The sequence below is a fragment of the Camelus ferus genome, chromosome 10 (genome assembly GCF_009834535.1).
Source record: "Camelus ferus isolate YT-003-E chromosome 10, BCGSAC_Cfer_1.0, whole genome shotgun sequence".
In the NCBI taxonomy this organism is placed as follows: domain Eukaryota; kingdom Metazoa; phylum Chordata; class Mammalia; order Artiodactyla; family Camelidae; genus Camelus; species Camelus ferus.
Genome location: NC_045705.1, coordinates 15,336,328 through 15,355,439, shown reverse-complemented (window position 1 = coordinate 15,355,439; position 19,112 = coordinate 15,336,328). Strand labels below are relative to the sequence as shown.

Sequence of the window (19,112 nt, the reverse complement as noted above, 5' to 3'; positions counted from 1 at the left end):
TGATACTTTTAAGTATTAAAAAACAGTCATCAAAGAAAGTGTTAATGTACTTAAATATAATTTTTGTTATATGATGGGACCACATCTTTCCTGAAACACTTCCTTGAAATTATTAAGGGAATAATCACATGTACATACATATTTCAATAAAATAGGCAATTTAATTTCTTGTTATTTGTCACAAGAGTGACTGATTCCATAAGGAACTGGCTAGATGATTCTAGACAGGTGGCCTTGTTTCTTTGCTAAACATTTGTTCCCTTCTTGCTGACCCTGCCCATCGAGTACCTTCTAGATGTTTAAGCACATAAACTGATTTTAGGAAGATAATAGAAATTCAGTGAAGGGTAATTCTGATTTGTAAGGTGTAAACAAGTAGACACATTGTATCTTAGCCAGAGGAACAAATACACAGAATATGAAAGATTTCATCCCGGTTGGTTTTATTTCTCGCATTGTTCCATAAGGCAATCCTCTCTCCAAGCTAACTTTTCCACCTTCCTTATAATAGTTACTAAGTGAATTATTTCTGAGCCACACCATCCCTATGTACAGAGTAAAGCAGGGATGCAGTTACTGCCTAATGACAAAGTCCCCTGGATTTAGTGCTTCCCTGGATAGTTCCTTCATTCATCACTCTGACATATGTGGATCATTCTCACATTTAGTGTTCTGATAATGGCAGTGTGTTTGGTTAGAACCGTCCAAGTAGAAGTAACACATACATGGATTTGTCGGCATCCCTAAGGCTGTCCTATGTTCTTGAAATGCATGGGCTAAGAAAGGAACATGTCCATATACATCTAATGTCTCTAATACACTTGGCTTTTGCAAAAAGTGTTGAGAAAATGCTTTCCCAAACAAGACATCTTCGTGGAACATTTAAAAGAATTCAACACTAAGCATATTTTAGAAATTAAACTATAAAGAAAACAGACTTTTTCCATGCCACGCATTCAGATAGACAATTCAGAAGCCAATTTCACTAGGTTCTGATCTTGTAGTAGCTACTGAATGGCTTTTGATTTTATATCCACTCTTGTCAAAATTGTCTAGAGATCTTTACATCTGAACAAGATGGTGTAAACAGAGATGGATTTTACCCCCATCCTGGAAATAAATAATATACAAAATACATAAAACAACAGATTTCAAGACTGGCCACAAGGCAACGTAGGAAAATGCTCCCCAAGAGGAGGAAACAAATGAGGTGAGCATTATAATTGCCTCAGGTTCCTGCACTGGAAGAGTCACCAGGGTGCAGAGGTGGACAACCCCGACAGTGCCCAGTGAGCACTGATATAAGGAAACTGCCTGAGGGAAGAACCACCTGAAGGGATCAGAGGTAACAGTCAGGAGCTCAGAAAAGCACCTGTTCCCAACAGCCAGGCTGGAAATCTTCATTATTCACAGAGCACTGGATAGAGTGAACAGAAAGATTTTCTTTTTTTTTTTATGGTGGGGAAAAATTAGTGCTAGAGAGAGCATTACTGTGAGCCCACCTCACAAAGCTTAAAAGCAAGATTCAGAAAGATCAAATTATTGTTAAGTAACTAAACCACAATGAGATATCTCTAAACATCTATTGGAATAGTTAGAATTAAAGACCGACCACCCTGAGGATTAGTGACTATGTGGAAAACTGGAACTCTCATACATTGCTGATGGAAATGTAAAATGATACAGACACTTTGGAAAACAGTCTGGAAGTTTCTTAGATGACACATTTTCCTATCACACAACCCAGCCATTTTATTCTAGGTATTTACGCAAGAGAAATAACAGTACTTGTCTAAACAAAGATTTGTAGATGGATGTTCACGGCACCTTTATTTAAAACAGTAACAACTCAAAACTAAACAACCCAAAGACCAAAGAAGAAGGGATAAACAAACTCTGATAGAGCCATAGAATGCAATACTACTCAGCAATAAAGATGGATGATTTACTGACAAATGTTATGACATGGATGAATCTCAAAGTAATTACGGTGGATGAAAGAAACCAGAAAAAAATTACATGCTGTGTTCCATTTATAGAGTAGTCTAGAAAATACAAACTTATCTATAGTGATAGAAAACAGTTGGCTGCCTGAGCACAGGGGTGGGGTTTGGAAGGAATGAGGGGCAGAAATTATAGGAGGGCGTGAGGAGACTTTTGGAGGTGATAGATATGTTCATTATCTTGATTGTGGTTATGGCTCCATAGGTGCCTACATATAATCAAGATGTGTTAATTTATACACTTAAAATATATATGTTTTATTATATGTTAACTATCCTTTAATAAACCCATTTTACAAATGAATAATAATAATTATAAAATTCAACTACACATGTCTCAAACTTGTGTGCACACTGGAATCCCCTGGAAATTTTAAAATACGCTGATGTCTAGATTCTAAACTCAAATATTCTAATTTAATTGCTCTTGGGTGTGCCTGGGGCTTCAGGAGTTTAAAAAACCCTTCAGGTGACTCTAAGGGCAGCAACTTCAGAATTTTGGTATGTTGTTTCATTTTCTCTATAAAATTAGAGGTATTTTAATTTCACGAGTCTTCATGAAAGATACAGATTTAATCATTACCAATAGAAATAATCACCTTCTCCAAAAAATAACCTAGATAACATTCCAAGTGCAAGTTCTGTGTCTATGATGGCAATAATCATAAAAACAAAGGAAGACAAAGATAGTCAAATAAAAATATAGTCTTCTTGTCATTGCCACAGAGTGACATTTTATTCAGTGGTCAATGATATTGATTGTTGAAACTCTCAAGAACATCTAAAATTGGTAAAAAGCAATTTACTGGAGAACTTTTTACTACTTGCTTCATTGAAATTTTTAAGTAGAGTGCAGGGAGGGGCATGGGGGATCCACACTCACCTTGGCATAGATACAGCTTTCGTTGAGTCTCTGCAGTGAGCAGTTCTTGTCACAGAGTGGGCACATGAAGACTTCAGTGGCCTTGCAAATTTCTTGGCTTGAGGAATCAAAGAAGAAAAAGAAAGCATGAATTTCCATGCTTAGAAAGGTGCTTAGCCCCTCAGGCCAGTTCTGTGAGAAGCAGCAAGGCAGGGCAGGAGAGGAGAAATGGAAATAAGTGGGGAAGGGTGGAGAAGGGAAGAAGAACTTAAGATGAGTGGCTCCCACACAAATTTTTACGACATCAGTGATACAGAGGTTTCAGTTTGCTTCTTTGTTTTTTGAAACCTCTGCCAAGATATTGTGATGATAACAGGCCATGTTTCACACTTGTGAGACACTTGTAGGGCTTTATTACAAAGACACTTTTACACCTGATTTCATGGCAAGCAGGATAATCTTGTGAGGAACACCCAAGGGTGTTTTAACCAAGCTCAGAGACTTGGACATGGCTGAGCTGAAATCAAATCCGACTATTCTGATTTCTCAGGTCTAACCATCTTTCCCCTGGATCTCGCTGCCTTAGAAATACCAAAATGAACAGCATGCACAAATCACACAACTTTATAACCCACACTGCAATCAATCGGTATATTACGTTCACTGGAAATTTGAGGAAGTTGATCTTCTTTTTGCAGTGCGATGACACACATTGTCACGGTGACATGACATAGGTTTTATTTACTGAAATTAGAATGTAACTTTATAATAGTTGTTTCTTGACCTTTATGTCCACTATCTTTTAAAAATCTCAGCCTACATTCTAGAGATATTTTGACATGAGTAGGGGGTCGGTAACAATTTCTCAAAAAGCCTCATGGCCTAAGAGTTCACAGTGATCTGTTTTTAAGATGTTTTGTGCCTTTACCTGTCAAACCTGGCCCTTTTCTACTTAGTCTCCTCTAAATAAATTGTCCGTAAATAAATCTGCTCTGAAACTTTGAAAGTAATATAAAGGCTTTTGAAAATACACCTAGAAAAGCAACTGTTAATAAAAGTTTAACTGGAAGTGTTTACAGCAAGATTTGCTGCTGTCAAAAAGGAACACACTTGAAGCAAAAGATTATGCATGTGTATTTCAAGTGCCAGATGTGTATAATCTCAAGCCAAAATGGAAATAAATAGTAAGTAATAATAAATACTATATAGTTATACAGCAATTTACAGTAAGCAGAGATGGGTTCACGTTCACTAAGTTTACTCCTCACTGCAATCTTCTACAATGGTAATCATCTCCACAGCTGAGAGGAAACTGATGTGTAAGTGATTTGCTCAAGGTCCTATAGCTAAGAGGTATTTCAGGGAGCTGAGTGTAGGTTTTCCTGATTTTAGGTCCAGTTCTCCATCAACTATACCACACTAAAAGAAAGATAAGTTTATTTCATATTAAAGGGGACTTCCTATCAAAAATTAATTTAATGATGATGATGGTGTTATGGATGTTATGTATGCTGTAATTCCCCTACCTTCACATACATCATCTTGCTAGCAATCAGGATGTCTATGTGAAGTAGGAGGAAGCAGGAAAAACACAAATTTTAAAAGCTCAAAAGAAAGAGAAGATCATACCTCCTATTAGTAATGGTACTAGTTTATAGGAATAAGAATGAACACACTTCTTGAAGAAAGCTTTTATTAAAACAGGCTTGCTCTCATAATTCACTGTGTTTCAAGTATGATATAATGTGCTCTACACTGAAATCTCATACTAAAATGGTATTAAATTTGGTTTATACCACATCATCCTTCCCACCTTCAGAATGATCAAACAAAAAGACATACCAAAGCACCCAGTCTAGCATCCCAGCCATCAGACTATGTCTTATTTTTATTTCCAGAATCATCAAACTCATTTTCTGAAAGCTGCTCAAAGCTCAACTTGACAAGTAACATTAAAAATATTAAACAGTTTTTGTGACATATTTTTTAGCCTAAAATAAAAAATTTGAGATGATCACAAATTTCTTTGACTTAACCACTAGATGGAGAGAGAGTGCCCAACGTGAGGGTTTCTTAATTTCTTCTGCAGAACCTGATAATATAAACCACTGCTTGAATTGTGCCTTTCCTTTGTCTTATATCTGTTGTTAAACGTATGTATCAAGGGCTGATTCGAAGGGAATAATGATTATCACCCATTTAAGATATAGGAAGGGGGAGCATTTTCTCCATTTGGAGGTGGTTGTTTGGACCTGCTCCAGGGTCTTCCTGTGATCCTTCAACATGACAAAGCACAGAATAAGATGCCTGGATATGTCCATTGTGGGGAAACGTGAAAATACAAAAGTAGATTTAAGGGAAGGCAGTATGAAAGCATGAATAAAAGCATGGATTTTAGAATCAGATATAATCATCAGGGAAAAACAAATCAAATCACAAGATATTACCTCGTACCTGACAGGATTGTTATTATCAAACAAAAGAAAATAAAACAAAAGTAGCAAGTGTTGGCAAGGATGTGGAGAATTCAGAACACTTGAATTTTGTTGGTGGGACTGCAAAATGGTGCCACTACTATGAAAAATAATATGCAAATTCCTCAAAAAATTAAAAATAGAACTACCATTTAATCCAGCAATCCCACTTCTGGGTATAGATCTAAAAGAACTGAGATCCGGATCTGAAAGAGATACCTGCACTCCCTTGCTCACAGCAACATTATTCACAATAGCCAAGATATGGAAATAATCCAAAGATGAATGGATAAAAAAACTGTGGAATAGACGTACAATATGATATTATTTAGCTTTAAAAAAAGAGGGAAATTCTGCCATAAGCAACAACATGGATGAACACAAAGGACATCGCTAAGTGAAATAAGTCAGTCACAGAAGAACAAATGCTGCATAATTCTACTTTCATTAGGCATCTAACGATCAAGCTCATAGAAACGGAGTAGAATGGTCACTGTTAGGGGTTAGGGGAAGGGGAAATGAAGAGCTGCTGTTCAATGAGTAGAAAGTGTCAGTTATGTAAGATGAGGAAGTTCTAGAGATCTGCTGTACAACATTATGCTATAGTCAACAACACTGTATTGTGCACTTAAACTTTTGTGAGAAAGGTAGATCTCATGTAGTGTTCTTATCACAATTAAAAAAAAATCAGATATAGGTTTGAACTTACTAGATATGTTCCCCTAAGTCACCTAACTCTCTGAGGATCAACTTCTTCATCTCCAGTTGGAGATAATATGCAAGAGGGATATTACATAAGGGATACTGATAATGTATCTGGCACATCATGGGCACCTGATAAATGGAAGAAACCCTTATTGCTAAGGAATGCTGTTGGAAGAGGTTTTAAGTGGTCCTTTATGACCCAACAGTTTTTGCAAAGCTGGTCAACACTGAGGACCAAATGTATTTCTTGGTGAGTCCTAATGCTGAAGAGGCAAGAATGGGCCAGAAAGTTGAGGTTTCCACTCTGCTCTGGACTAGAAACCCAAAGCCTGAGAAGCAGGGGCCATATCTAACTGCTTGTTCATTATTATATTCCCATAATAGGTGTTCTATCAGGCACAAATCTGACCACCTTTGATTATATAAGATCAATATGTATGTAAATATATACATGTACATATGCATACAATAAACAATCTGTAATTTGATTTTTACATAATTCTACAATGCAGAGCAATTAAAAAATATGACCTTAATATAAATGAACATAGCTGCAGAAACATAACAAATACAATCCAATCTTCAGCTTTTTAACATTCTGTTACCTTGCAATAAACAAAAAAAGAACTTATTACAATAAAACTAAAACAAAGGAACTCAAAATAAAAGCCCTACGTCCTCTACCCACTTTCTATGATAACACCTACGACTTAACCACGTCTGACACCTTGAATGGAAAATTTCAGCTCCATGAAATTTTGAAAGTCAAGGTATTCACTGATGCTTATCTTGGTTTAGAATAGAAATTCTGACAGGGTCTTAATTATAGTGTGACAGAAGTAGCAGTAATATAATACCATGACGCACTGAAGAAAAGAATTTGCTAAAGCCTTTTAAAATACTCCTTGTACGAAAGGTTAAAGAATAGTTACCTCATACAAAAGGAGCCTAATTTATTTCATTGGTACATAAATCAATAGGAACAGAAAATTTATTCCTTTCATTGTACTTTGTTCATTTTCAGTTGTGTGAGGGTGGAGAAGGGAGTCTACACCATGTGGGAAAACTTTATGAATATGTTCTTCATAGAACCAACTTAACAGTAGCTAATTGCCTAAAAATCATTTTCTGTCTTCATCAATTACTTTAAAAGATCATTTTTTTTTCTAAAACACTAAAGACTCTACCAAAATACTGCTAAAATTAATAAACTAATTCAGTAAAGTTGCAGGATTCATAGTGAATATACAAATATCAGTTGTGTTTCTATACACTTACAGCAAATTATCAGAAAGTGAAATGAAGAAAACAATCCCATTTACAATTGCATCAAAAATAATAAAATATTTAGGAATAAATTTAACCAAGGAAGTGAGAGACCTATACTCTGAAAACTATAAGACATGAAAAAGAAATTGAAGAAGATACAAATAAATGCAAAGATATCCTGTGCCCATGGACTAGAAAATTTCATATTGTTGAAGTGTCCATACCAACCAAAGAGATGTAAAGATTAAATGCAATCTCTGTTATAATTTCAATGGTGTTTTCACAGAAATATAAAAATCTATCCTTAAATTTGTGTAAAACCACAAAAGACCCCAAATAGCCAAAGCAATCTTGACAAACAAAGCTGGAGGCATCACATCTCCTTATTTCAAACAATATTACAAAGCTACTATAATCAAAACAGTATGGTATTGGCCTAAAAACAGATACACAGATCAAAGGAACAGAATAGATAATCCAGAAATAAACTCATGTATTTGTGGCCAATTCTGACAAAGAGCCATGTATATATAATAGGGAAAGGATAGTCTCCTCAATAAATGATGGTAGGAAAACTGGATATGCACATGCAAAAGAATGAAACTAGAGCTCTATCTCTCACCATACACAAAAAGTAACCCCCAATAGATTACATATATAAGTTTAAGACCTGAAACTATAAAACTTCTAAAAGAAAACACAGTAGGTAAGCTCCTTGAAATAGTCTTGGCATGATTTTCAGGATTTGATACCAAAAGTAAAAGCAACAAAAGCAAAAATAATCAAGAGGGAATGTATCAAACTAAAAAGTTCTTCCAGAGCAAAGGGAGCTATGACCAAAATTAAAAGGCAACCTACCAAATGGGAGAAAATATTTGCAAACCATTTATCTGTTAAAGGGTTAACATCCAAAAATATAAAGAACTCACACAACTCAAAAGCAAAAACAAACAAACAAAATAATATGATTAAAATATGGGCAGAGAAACTGAACAGACATTTTTTTCAAAGAAGATACACAAATCAACAGGTACATAAAAAGGTGACCAAAATCATTAATCATCAGGGTATTGCAAATCAAAACCATACTGAGTTATCACCTCACACCTGTTAGTGTGGATATTATCAGAAAGACAAGAAGTAACATCTATTGGTGAGGATGTAGAGGAAAGTATGTATGTAGAGGATGTAGAGTGTACCATTGATGGAAATGTAAATTAGTGCAGCTAATATGGAAGTTCTTCAAAAAAATAAATATAGAACCACTATATGATCCAGCAATTCCACTTCTGGGATATATTAAAAAAGAAATAAAAATAGTATCTTGAAAAGGTATCTGCACCCGTACATTTTTTGTAGTATTATTCACAATAGCTAAGGTATGTAAACAGCTTAGGTGTCCATCAGCAGATAAATGAAAAAAGAAGACATGAGACACACACACACACATGCACACATGCACAGTGGAATAGTATTAAAGCTCAAAAAAGAAGGAAATCCTGCCACTTGTGACAATATAGATCTTAAGGGTATTATGCTAAGAGAAATAAGCCAGACCAAAAAAAAATACTTATAGCATCACTTTATATGTGAAATCTTAAAAAAATCCAAACTCACAGAAACAGAGAATAGAGAAGTAATAAAAAAAATGCATTTTTTTTTCGAGACACTATAATTCCCAATCACAACCTTTCTTCTTAGCCTCAGAGGTAACTGATTCAACATCATACAGAGAAATGACCCAAAGGGGATGAATGTTTCCCATAGGTACAAATTTGTTCAGGAAGATGCTGCCTTCCAGAGTGGCAGTGAGTTTGCAACATTCTGAAATAAACCTGCCACTAGATGAAATGCTTTTGAATAGTAGGTGTTTTTTGTTTTCATGCTAATTACCATTTGGCCTTCACGAAGAACAAATAATTTAGATATGAAACAGGAGTCAACTGTGAAGCGATGAAAATGTTTGTTTTTAGGCAAAACTGCTATACATATGAATATTATATATTAGCCTTTATATATACACATATATATTAAGAAAATTCAAGGAAATGCGTTTTATGATTCTATTAACTATCATGATTACTACACAGTAGCAAGACGAAACAAAAGGGAAAAAAATTACTGAGCTTTGAAGGAGGGGAAAAAAAAGTACTTTCTCATATTTTGAACTGTATGGTACGAGGTTGAACCTGATGAAATCCTTGTGGTATATTAAATAGCACATGCTTGTTAAGAGGATTCTTTAATGCCAGGGTGAATCTTACCTCTGCTGAATAATAATGTATTGTTCCTATATCTAAATCTTGAGTCATTTCAGTTTTAACAGAAGAATCACTATTCTGATAAATGTTTGATTTTTGTCAAATTTTATTTTACTACCATTTTGATATCTTAAGTTGATGCTAAAATTTTTACAAGTCTATTCCTATAGAGAGTAAAAAGAAAGTAGAAAGTGATTTTATGTTCTCATGAAAGGAAACTATATAGGGCAGGATTTATATGGTATGAATATTTTGTTTAGATATCTTTATGTAAGTTTCCCTCATCTGCAAAAAGAAATTACTTATCTCCAATGCTGGTAGTGAAAGTTATATTAAATGAAACAATGTATTTGGAAGGTCTTTGTACATTGTAAGTGGTTAAAGAATGGTAGCTATTATATTTGAAATAATGTATTGAGAGGGCATTCCAGACTACTAAGTACTATGCAAATATAAATTACACAAAACTGTTTATTGCATTGCTGAATTACTGATTATGTGAGATATACTAGGAAGAGAAATTTGGCAATAAAAGAAAGTCTCAAAACTTATCCAAGAGAATTTGCATATAAAACTATAGAAATGACTATTTTATACTGTTTTTCCCCTACAAAAACAAAAACAAAAGACAGCAAATAAATTGTAGTCCCATCGCTTGTTTTTATAGCCAGCACTGTTGTAAAACTTTTGTTCAGTCAGAAGAAAGTCTCTATTTTTAAAATAAGTCTGTTAATAGCTTACCTTACTTGACTTGCATTCATTGTTAATATTCCATAGAAGAAAACACACAAGCCAACAAAGGCTGCAGGAATCAGCATTCCGGTATACCACCCCAGCCAGGCAAAGTATAGCCCGATCTTCTCACCAAAGTATAGCCTGCATGAGAAAGCAAAGCCTTAGCTTAAGGCAACATAAGTGACACTATACAGTATTGATGTCACAACTAGTCAGAATTTCAGATGGACAATTGAGGCTGCTGGCTTAGTTCCTCCTCAGCTCCATCCAAGGTGTCATAACATCCCTTCTTGTGAATGAATCCAATAATGGTGATATTGTTTGTCTTTAAACACTGTCAATATAGGGGCAATAATTTTATGAAATGTGTTTGTTTCTGTGTCAAACTTCTTAACATGGTGCATACAGTTTTTTTATAAGCCCGTTCTTGCTCTTCTCTACCCTCCTAATAGAATCCCTTCTTGTTTTCCACACACAGAGCTGTGCTAAACCATATCACCTTGGCGTAAATTAGAAAAAAAAAATCTCCCTTCTAGGTATCTGCTTGATTCGATTTCAGTCTCCATCTGCACCCTTGGCCAGACTCCTTTATGCCAGACAGAATCAGCACAACTATGTCACACATCTCCCTCAGTCAAGTTCAAGTCCGCAGTTCCTGGGGCACATGATTCTCTCTTTGGTCAGTGCTGTTCCCTCACTTTGGAATATCCCATTTCAAGCCGTACCCCTGATCGGTTTGTACTAATCCTTTCCTTTTTTTTTTTTCATTTTTTCACATTCCTCTCCCATCTTTCCAAAATGTAGGGTAATTTTTGGTTACCTGAAACTAACACAATATTGTAAATAACTATACTCCTATCCTTTATATCAGGTCTCCCAGGAAGCCTTTCATGATGTCCACTTCAAACCTGGGTTAGATGCCCCAGCTCTTGCTGCCACACTGCCTTCCCCCACATTTCACGGTCCCAAAGTTATAAACCTTTATGATCATTACCACCCATCACTCCCCTGCTCCTCTCCCTCCCGTTAAGACTGCAAGCTGGTTGAAAGTGGACCTGTGTCTTGTTTCACTAGCACCCACACAGGAAGTATTTTCACTGAATGAAGCAAAGGGAGTAAGTGTAATTTATTTCCCTTCAGCTGATTAACATAATTTATGTGGAAATAGCAGATGAATAAGGTAGATCTAGTGATTCTTCTGTTGCTCCTTCTTCCACCAAATCTACCACCAATATTAACTGTTACACAGTTTCTAAAGCTCTGGTAAGAAATAATAATTTCTTGAATTCACTTCTGGTGTTTCATCTCCATCTTCCAAAAATGATGACTTAAACACAGTTTTGTCGCAGCACTAGTTTAAAGATTGGTGTTTTACAGTTTATCTGAGAATATTGCTGTGGGCAAAAATTCTTGTTGGGAAGAAGGTTATCTTGTTATTTTATCTTCAGCAAGACTTCCCTGAAAATCATTCTCTTCCTTTTCCATTCTCTCCAACTAAAATCTGTGCATATTCTTCCAGATATAGACATAGAGTCGTTCTCCATTAAGCATCATTTATCTAATTTATTTTGTTTTTTTCATTTCTCCTAGGAGACATAGATCAATAGTCTATTCATTTCTTATACAATGATAATGTTCTACTTTGAGATGAAAGCTTATTGTGTTAACAGTAATATTGTAATAAAGCCATTTGTTCCTTTAAACAAGTGTTCTCTGTGGGGCAGAATAGGGTTTGGGGTGCATATTACTAACATAACGGGATATCTTTAAAGTGATGATTATAGAGGACTGCACAGACCGACTCCCTTACACAGGCAGTGTTATACCAAGGTTTTTGATTAAACATTGTTGAAGGTTAAGAGGAGTAACAGTATATTTGACAGGAGTATAATTACCTAAGTTACAGCAGCTTTCAGATCTGTTTCATGAGGAGAAGCTAGTTCTAGGCCAAGACGGCTGATGAAAATGTTCTTAACCAAGAACATGGGTAGTCACAATTTTTTAGTCTCTCTGCGTATTCTTTAAAACCGTGATAGGGCAAGGAAGAACAGGGGTTGCTACTGCTGTTCCTCCCACTTCACCCAGAGTCACTCTCTTGATATCTGTTTCATATATTGGGATATTACATGACATTTCATTTGATGATAGGGTTCTGCTGCTGAAATAACTTCTATCATCAGATAAACAAATATGAAATTGAACTTCTTCAGAAAGGATTATTTTATTTAGTCTTTAAATTTAAATCCCTTAGATGACTATTGTAAAACATTAAAAAAAAATGCCACACAGCTCTATTTCGTTAAGCAGGTGCTGTAGCTTGACAATTTTTAAAATGTATTCTTTCCATATTCAAATATTTTCCATGGAAAAATAAACTGAAATGAAGATAAGCTTTGGCTACTAAATTTGACTTCATTGTTAAAATAAAAACAAAATACCAATGCATGTCCAGAAATGGTTATTTATAAAAAAGAAAATGAATTGGCAGCCCCTCACTTTTCATCCACTGTTAATGAATTGCCTTTTTCACATGAGAGAATACAGGCCTTGCCTGTGGGTCTCCATCACCCATGACCCAAATATATTAAACACTTCCAATTCCCGGACACTCTCTTTCTCTCACTACAGATAGAAAGCCACACAATAAGACATCTATGTCCTTAAAAGTGTGTAGAACAACTTAACTCCAAGTAATTAAAAAGGCACGATTTTAAGGCCATCTTCCTGCTCACTGTAAAAAATGTGGCCTTGTACAAAACTCATGCACGAGATTGTACAGTTTAATACGCTGTCTGCCTCGTCCCCATCTCGAGTTTGGTAATAAGCAAGTTCCCTGAGAGCAGGAACCTGCTGAAATGCTATCTCTACTCTTTTATGGCCTTCCTCTCGAGGGACCCTTCATCACATCTCCCTCCTCTCAGCTACTGGAACATAAAATACATAATTTTTGTAAGCAAAATTTCCCTCCTATGTCAACATCCAAAGAATTCTTAATAGCAGCTGAATCACCGTATTTATTGAAAATAAGGCTGCTTGCTGAAATTACCTGAGGCAGCAATAGCAATGTGCCCTATAGAAAGGAGAACTGTTGACATTGAAATGCTTGCTTGAAAACCTCAACTTCACTTTAATTCCTAATAAATATGGTTTTATGAACTGACACATCTCACTGTGTTCATATAGCTCTGAAATAATAATTCTTTCACTTGCATAAACACAAATCAGATCATTTGTTGTGACTGACTGAATTTGAATCAAAGCATCTTGATTTTGGATATACCCACGTACTTAATGCTTGAAATAAAACTGGTTTGGTGTTGGGTACAATGCTTTGTGCGTCTGGATCCACGTTCTACCCTTTCCCTTCCTGCTCAATGTCCAGGAGGCTCAGCTCTATGGACTGTACCATCTATGCTCCTTCCTTCCTCTGGCTTCCTGATGGGCTCATTGGTCAACAGTACCAGCAGAAGATCAGAGGGAAGGATAAAGAGATGCTGGGGTATTTTTTTTATTCACCCTGACTTTCTCCTGCTTTGATTATAGCTCTTAACTGGTTCTGCCAACTGCTCTCTCCCCTGTCCCTCCAGGCCCAGGTGTGATAACAGCACCCAGCTTTTGCTGGTCCTTGGGAGCTTCATCAGCGTCTATTTCCCCCTCCCCCGATCCTATTTATACTTCTGCATATTAAATTTCTTTATTAAATTCTCTTCAAATACCTCTTCTATTCTATCAGTTCTATCAGCTTCCTGCTGGGACAATGGCTGATACAGTTATGTGTTATTCTTGATATTTAAATTTCATAAACAGTTCAAAATATCAACATATATAAACTTTTAATATGAATCTTCTTTTTTCTTTTATTCTATAAGTGTTTCTAGTTAACTAGGGACTTAAGTCCTTTTTAATACATAATTCCTGATTTTTAAAAATAAGAACAAATTGTCCTCCATCCAAATAAAATAAATCATGAATGTAACTGTATTTCAAGACCAATCCAGTTGAGAGCCATTACTTGCTAGAATATACTTCCTGGAATAGAACAGACACTCCACAAATCTTTGTTGAAAGATAAGTACGTGCACAGATGCTGTGTTGGCCATTTCCCTCTCTGCTCTCAGATCTGTGTTCTGCCTTTCCCTGTTTTGACTTACTTTCACTGAGAAGTAGATTATACAGACAGTCTTGCAAATTGCTCCTAGTGAAGTTGCACCAGGAGGTACTGGACGACTCAGATGGAAGGAAGGGAGAAGCCAGTTATCTTTTCTCCTCTCCTGGCCGTCCTCAGGGCTGTCTCCAGAGCAGCCTGCACCTTACTGTGGCTCCATAAATCTCCGTGGTCTCCTCTCAACACTTCACTTCTCTGCAGACAGTCCTGGTCACAGATGGCACAGCTCCTACCCAATGGCCCAGGTATGAGGCTCTGAAATAAACTTTATTCCATTTTCTCTCCAGCTTTAAGGTTGTTAGCAATTTTCTGCTGCTGTTACTCTCTGGTTGCCTCACTATTCCTGTTTGATTTCTCAGCTTTCCCATTACCTGTGTTAGTAATTCCCTAAATTACTTTCCTTGTAATGGAAAGGCCTGTAGTGTCTTCCTTTTTCATGATTGCACCCTGATGGATACAGATGATCTGGTGAGTAAATACAAGGATTCCAAATCTAGGAAAATGACAACAGAATGGTACAATATGTCCTCCATTATCAATCCATCTACAGTACCTGATTAAATCCAGGGGCTGGTGCTTGTACCACATTCCCCAGCGTGCCCAGCGCTCATATAATAGATGTCTGTTATTCTGAGGGCCGTGGGTTTTGATGGGCTGACTACTCTTGTAGGCTCCCTAAAACAAATAAAATAAGATGAATTGATATCTGTTCTTTTAGTGTAATTTGAACTAATAGGAATTGCTTTTGCTTTTTTTCCTTACAGAATAATTTAACACCTTATTGAAAGCTTTAGAAATTGTAAACATAAGCCCATCACTAGAGTGATGTTGTAGATGACTTTATATAACTATCTTTCATTGAAAATATTCTGATAGCTCCTTAAAAATTCTTTCTTAAATTCCTTTTTTTAAACCAATGAGGACTCTTTCACTTAAGGTAAACTAGACTTTAGTTTTCACTGTTTGGGACCTAAGTTCTTTTAAATAAACAGAGTATCTTCATCATCAATGAGATACATTAGATACATCATTGTAATCTTTTGTTCAGACATTGCGAGTTAATTCTGCTTTTGAGAAGCAATCCAGTTCCAGAAAAATATTTATTTCATTTATAGAAGCTAAGAAAGAGAGTATATAAGCATTCAAAAAATGTAAGAGGCCTAAGTCACCAGTGTTAGTCATGTTTTTAAACTTTAGAATCCACAAAACTTACCTCAGACAAGATATTCTAAAAATTGAATTATTTTTCAAATTCTTTATATCCCCCTTCAAAAATCTGTCATATGGGCTGTAATTTCAGGAACATAGACTATATAAGCCTTTTAGAGAAAATTAGTCCGAGGGCTGAACTACTCTTCTTTTATAATTTCAAAAAAAAGGGTAATAGATATAGTGACTTTACTTTCTGAATCCAAACTTAGGACACAGGATTTTTCACAAAGACCCTCTCCTTAATCCAGGGTGTGATTCTACTTTCATGAAATTGTTGATAAGAATTTAAAACAAGTGGAGCTATGCCTCAGTTACCTCACCTAGATGATGGGGATGAGAATAAATATGAATGACACCCAATAGAGAGGTGTCTTGTGAGGGCCCACTTGGATAATCGCTATAAAGTAGCAGGCACATTAGAGGTACAAAATGAATGTTAATTAATTTTAGGCATTTGCTATATTGTGGCCATTGAATAGGGAAAAACTATCATTTGAATGGTCCCAGGCAACCAGGGCTGAGAGTTCCTATCAAGAAATATGACACTTTGAATTTGGTCTGCGGTGCCTCAAGGCTGAAATAAAGAGACACATACGGCTTTTGGCTCTGGCTTTCTAACAAGATAGAAAAGTTAATTAGGTAAGGGTGGAAGCACAGTTAAAATGCAGTTGCAGGGTTTTCTTCCCTAACAGATCCCAAGGTGTTTAAACCCTGAAGATTAGAAGCTAAGGAGATGGAATTAAAGATCAAGACTCTAAGACATCCACTTGAGAAGAGTTTGTTTGCTTGTGACATTGGACTGACTGTTAAGGTCGCCTGCTCTGAGACTGGGTAGGTAAAGGAGGGTGAATCAATATTTCAGGTTTCTTTCAATTATTCCTGATAATTCTTCTAAAATATCACTTTATGCCTTTCCTTCCCAGCCTCAGTGGTCAGAAAAAGGCATTTCCTGGATTTTAGGTAATAAGCTTTAGAATTCCCTAGTACATCAATGTTCTAACTGCTCAAAAACCTCAATCAAGCATAATGTTCTGGGTTGACAATGACATGAGGTGGGTTATAAGAGAAAACTGACCAAAGTGATGATTCCTGCCCACCCACGAATTGTCATTCCTGTTCAGAGGACCAGGTACCCTCAGTGATCCCCGCCATCTCCATGATCCATCCCCTCTTCCAACCAAAACACTTTTCTTGTCTCCACTATTCATAACTGACAGGATTATCAATTCTATCAATATGTTAGGCAAACTCCCTCACAAATATTCCTCTTCTTCCCTTTCTTTTTTCCTTATCATGCCAATTTCCCCTGGAAATGTCTCTTTTTCTCCTCAAACCACTGTCCCATTTGTAAACAAAGTAAACCTCAACCATGGGTAGAAAAAATGAGACTGAGACTAGTGATACCCCTGCATCAAGGAAGAAGGACACAAACTGTGTGTCCTTAATCAAATTACAGTCAGAGCCATTGACGCCACTGTCCCCTAAGTAAGCCTTGTGTTTCTCTCCTCAAGTAGTATCTTTTAAAATCAACAGGAAATTCTTAAGTCCATTTTATTGACTTGCTGTTTCATTTCTGTTACCTGCATTTCAATAATATTGTTTCCTAGTTGTTTAGTGTTATGTGTCCCATATATTAGTATTTCTACCAAGTAACAAGAATATATGGGAAAATGCCTATTTACAACCTATTGCTAATGGGTTACAAATTTCGCACAAGAAGCTGTCAAGTAAACTGTCAGAACACAGACTACCTATGTAGACAAAATTATTTAGGGAAGAAATCAAACCTTCCTGTGCTACAGAAGCTCTCACAGGAACTTCGCCACTCCAAACACCTACCACTTACTAAGTCGTATTTGACTTGGTGTTTAATTTCTCTGAGCGCTGTTTCTGCATCTCTACAATGGAAAAATACCTCCCCTCCAAGGTTACTGTCAGATTAAAGGGAAAATCCATGCACTTGTTGCATGAAAACTCTAACATAGTATCTGTTATCATTATTTCTATTTCTAATATAAGGAAAACTATGATGCAAGTAAGCATTGGAATCTGGCTTCCTGAGCTCAAAACTGTGCTTTTATACTTGACCTTTCTGTGCCTCAATGATCTACCTATGTAAAACAGAGTTAATATTAATGTCTATCTCAAAGGGTTGTTGCAAAAATTAAATGAGATAGCCCACTTAAAACCTTTAGTTCAGTGCCAAATAGGAAGTGCTCAATACATTTTATATTTTATGAGTTATATTAGACTGTGAATTCCTCAGGTATTGGGATTATGTCCCACGAGTCCTCGGCCTTTTTATAAATAGAAGAGTAATGGACTTTGAAAGTGCACTCATTAAACCTCTAAAGACCCTGTTCTTAATTTAAAATGCACAATTGCCTTAAAAAATGTAGTGTGTGTGTGTTGGGGGAGGGTGTCTAAAACTGATTCAAATGTCATTCATGACACAGCAGACAGAAGCCACCACAGCATGACCTACTTAAAACTAGAAGAGAGGTAATAACCTAGCAGAAAATCAAGTCAATAGGGGGTATAGGTTTTTGGTGTGGGTTTGTCTTCGATTTTCAGGTACCCAAAAGTATCTGGCACAGGCCAGAACCTGTCCTGTTTAGGAGCTGGTTTAAATCCCAAATTGGGTCAAGCACGGAGCTCTGTTGGAGCAGAAGGCTATCTCTGTATAGAGCAGTGTGCAGCCATAGATTAAAGTGGAGTCTCAGAAAGGCCCAGGGCCACCCACGGATTGAATTTTCTTGGAAAATGGCATCCAGATTTAAGCAAAAAATAAAATAAAATAAAATAAAATAATATAAAATAAAATAAAATAAAATAAAATAAAATAAAATAAAATAAAATAAATCAAGCACTGATCAGAAGAAACATTTTTAATGGAAATTATATTTCAAAATTACCTCATGCGGGGGGAAAGCTGCTATATATGAGCCATTGTTTATAAGTTTACAGATACCTGGAAAGAGAAGAATAGTTCCTGGGTTAGTTTAATTGAAGACTTCCCTCTGAAGCAATATACATACATACACTTGGAACAATAAATTATTTTGAAAACAAAATAACCCAAATGACTTCCACAGCCACATCACCTAAGAGGACAGTGAGGCTGTGAAAGAGACTGATCTTGAGTCTAATAATTATGTCCTTATAACATTAATCTATGGAGGTTTGCAAGGTTCCAACATATGGCACTTTCCCATATCATGAAATACGGGCATTTTAATACTCATTTATTTGGGGGCATATGAGACAGGAACAACTTGTTTCCCCCTCAAAATAACAAAATTTGGTCAAAGAAGCAGAGGAATTCCTCACCCCTAAAATGTCTCAAAAAGGTATCAGTACTGAGAAATCTTTAATTCTTTAATGTTGATCCAAAGAGACATAAATATGGGACATTTCTTAAAATCT

At 36.0% G+C, this 19,112-nt stretch overlaps 1 protein-coding gene across 2 annotated transcripts in view; it reads right to left on the bottom strand.

The window, feature by feature from the left end:
- The window catches only part of ANO3 (anoctamin 3), a 360,516-nt gene that overhangs the window by 77,351 nt on the left and 264,053 nt on the right, over positions 1–19,112 (bottom strand). For both annotated transcript variants that reach the window (XM_006195091.3, XM_032488381.1), the window contains 4 exons: positions 18,602–18,657; positions 15,028–15,149; positions 10,316–10,450; positions 2,887–2,983 (listed from right to left, as the gene is read on the bottom strand). In XM_006195091.3, coding sequence (XP_006195153.2) covers positions 2,887–2,983; positions 10,316–10,450; positions 15,028–15,149; positions 18,602–18,657 — 410 coding nt within the window. The remainder of the gene's footprint in view (positions 1–2,886; positions 2,984–10,315; positions 10,451–15,027; positions 15,150–18,601; positions 18,658–19,112) is intronic.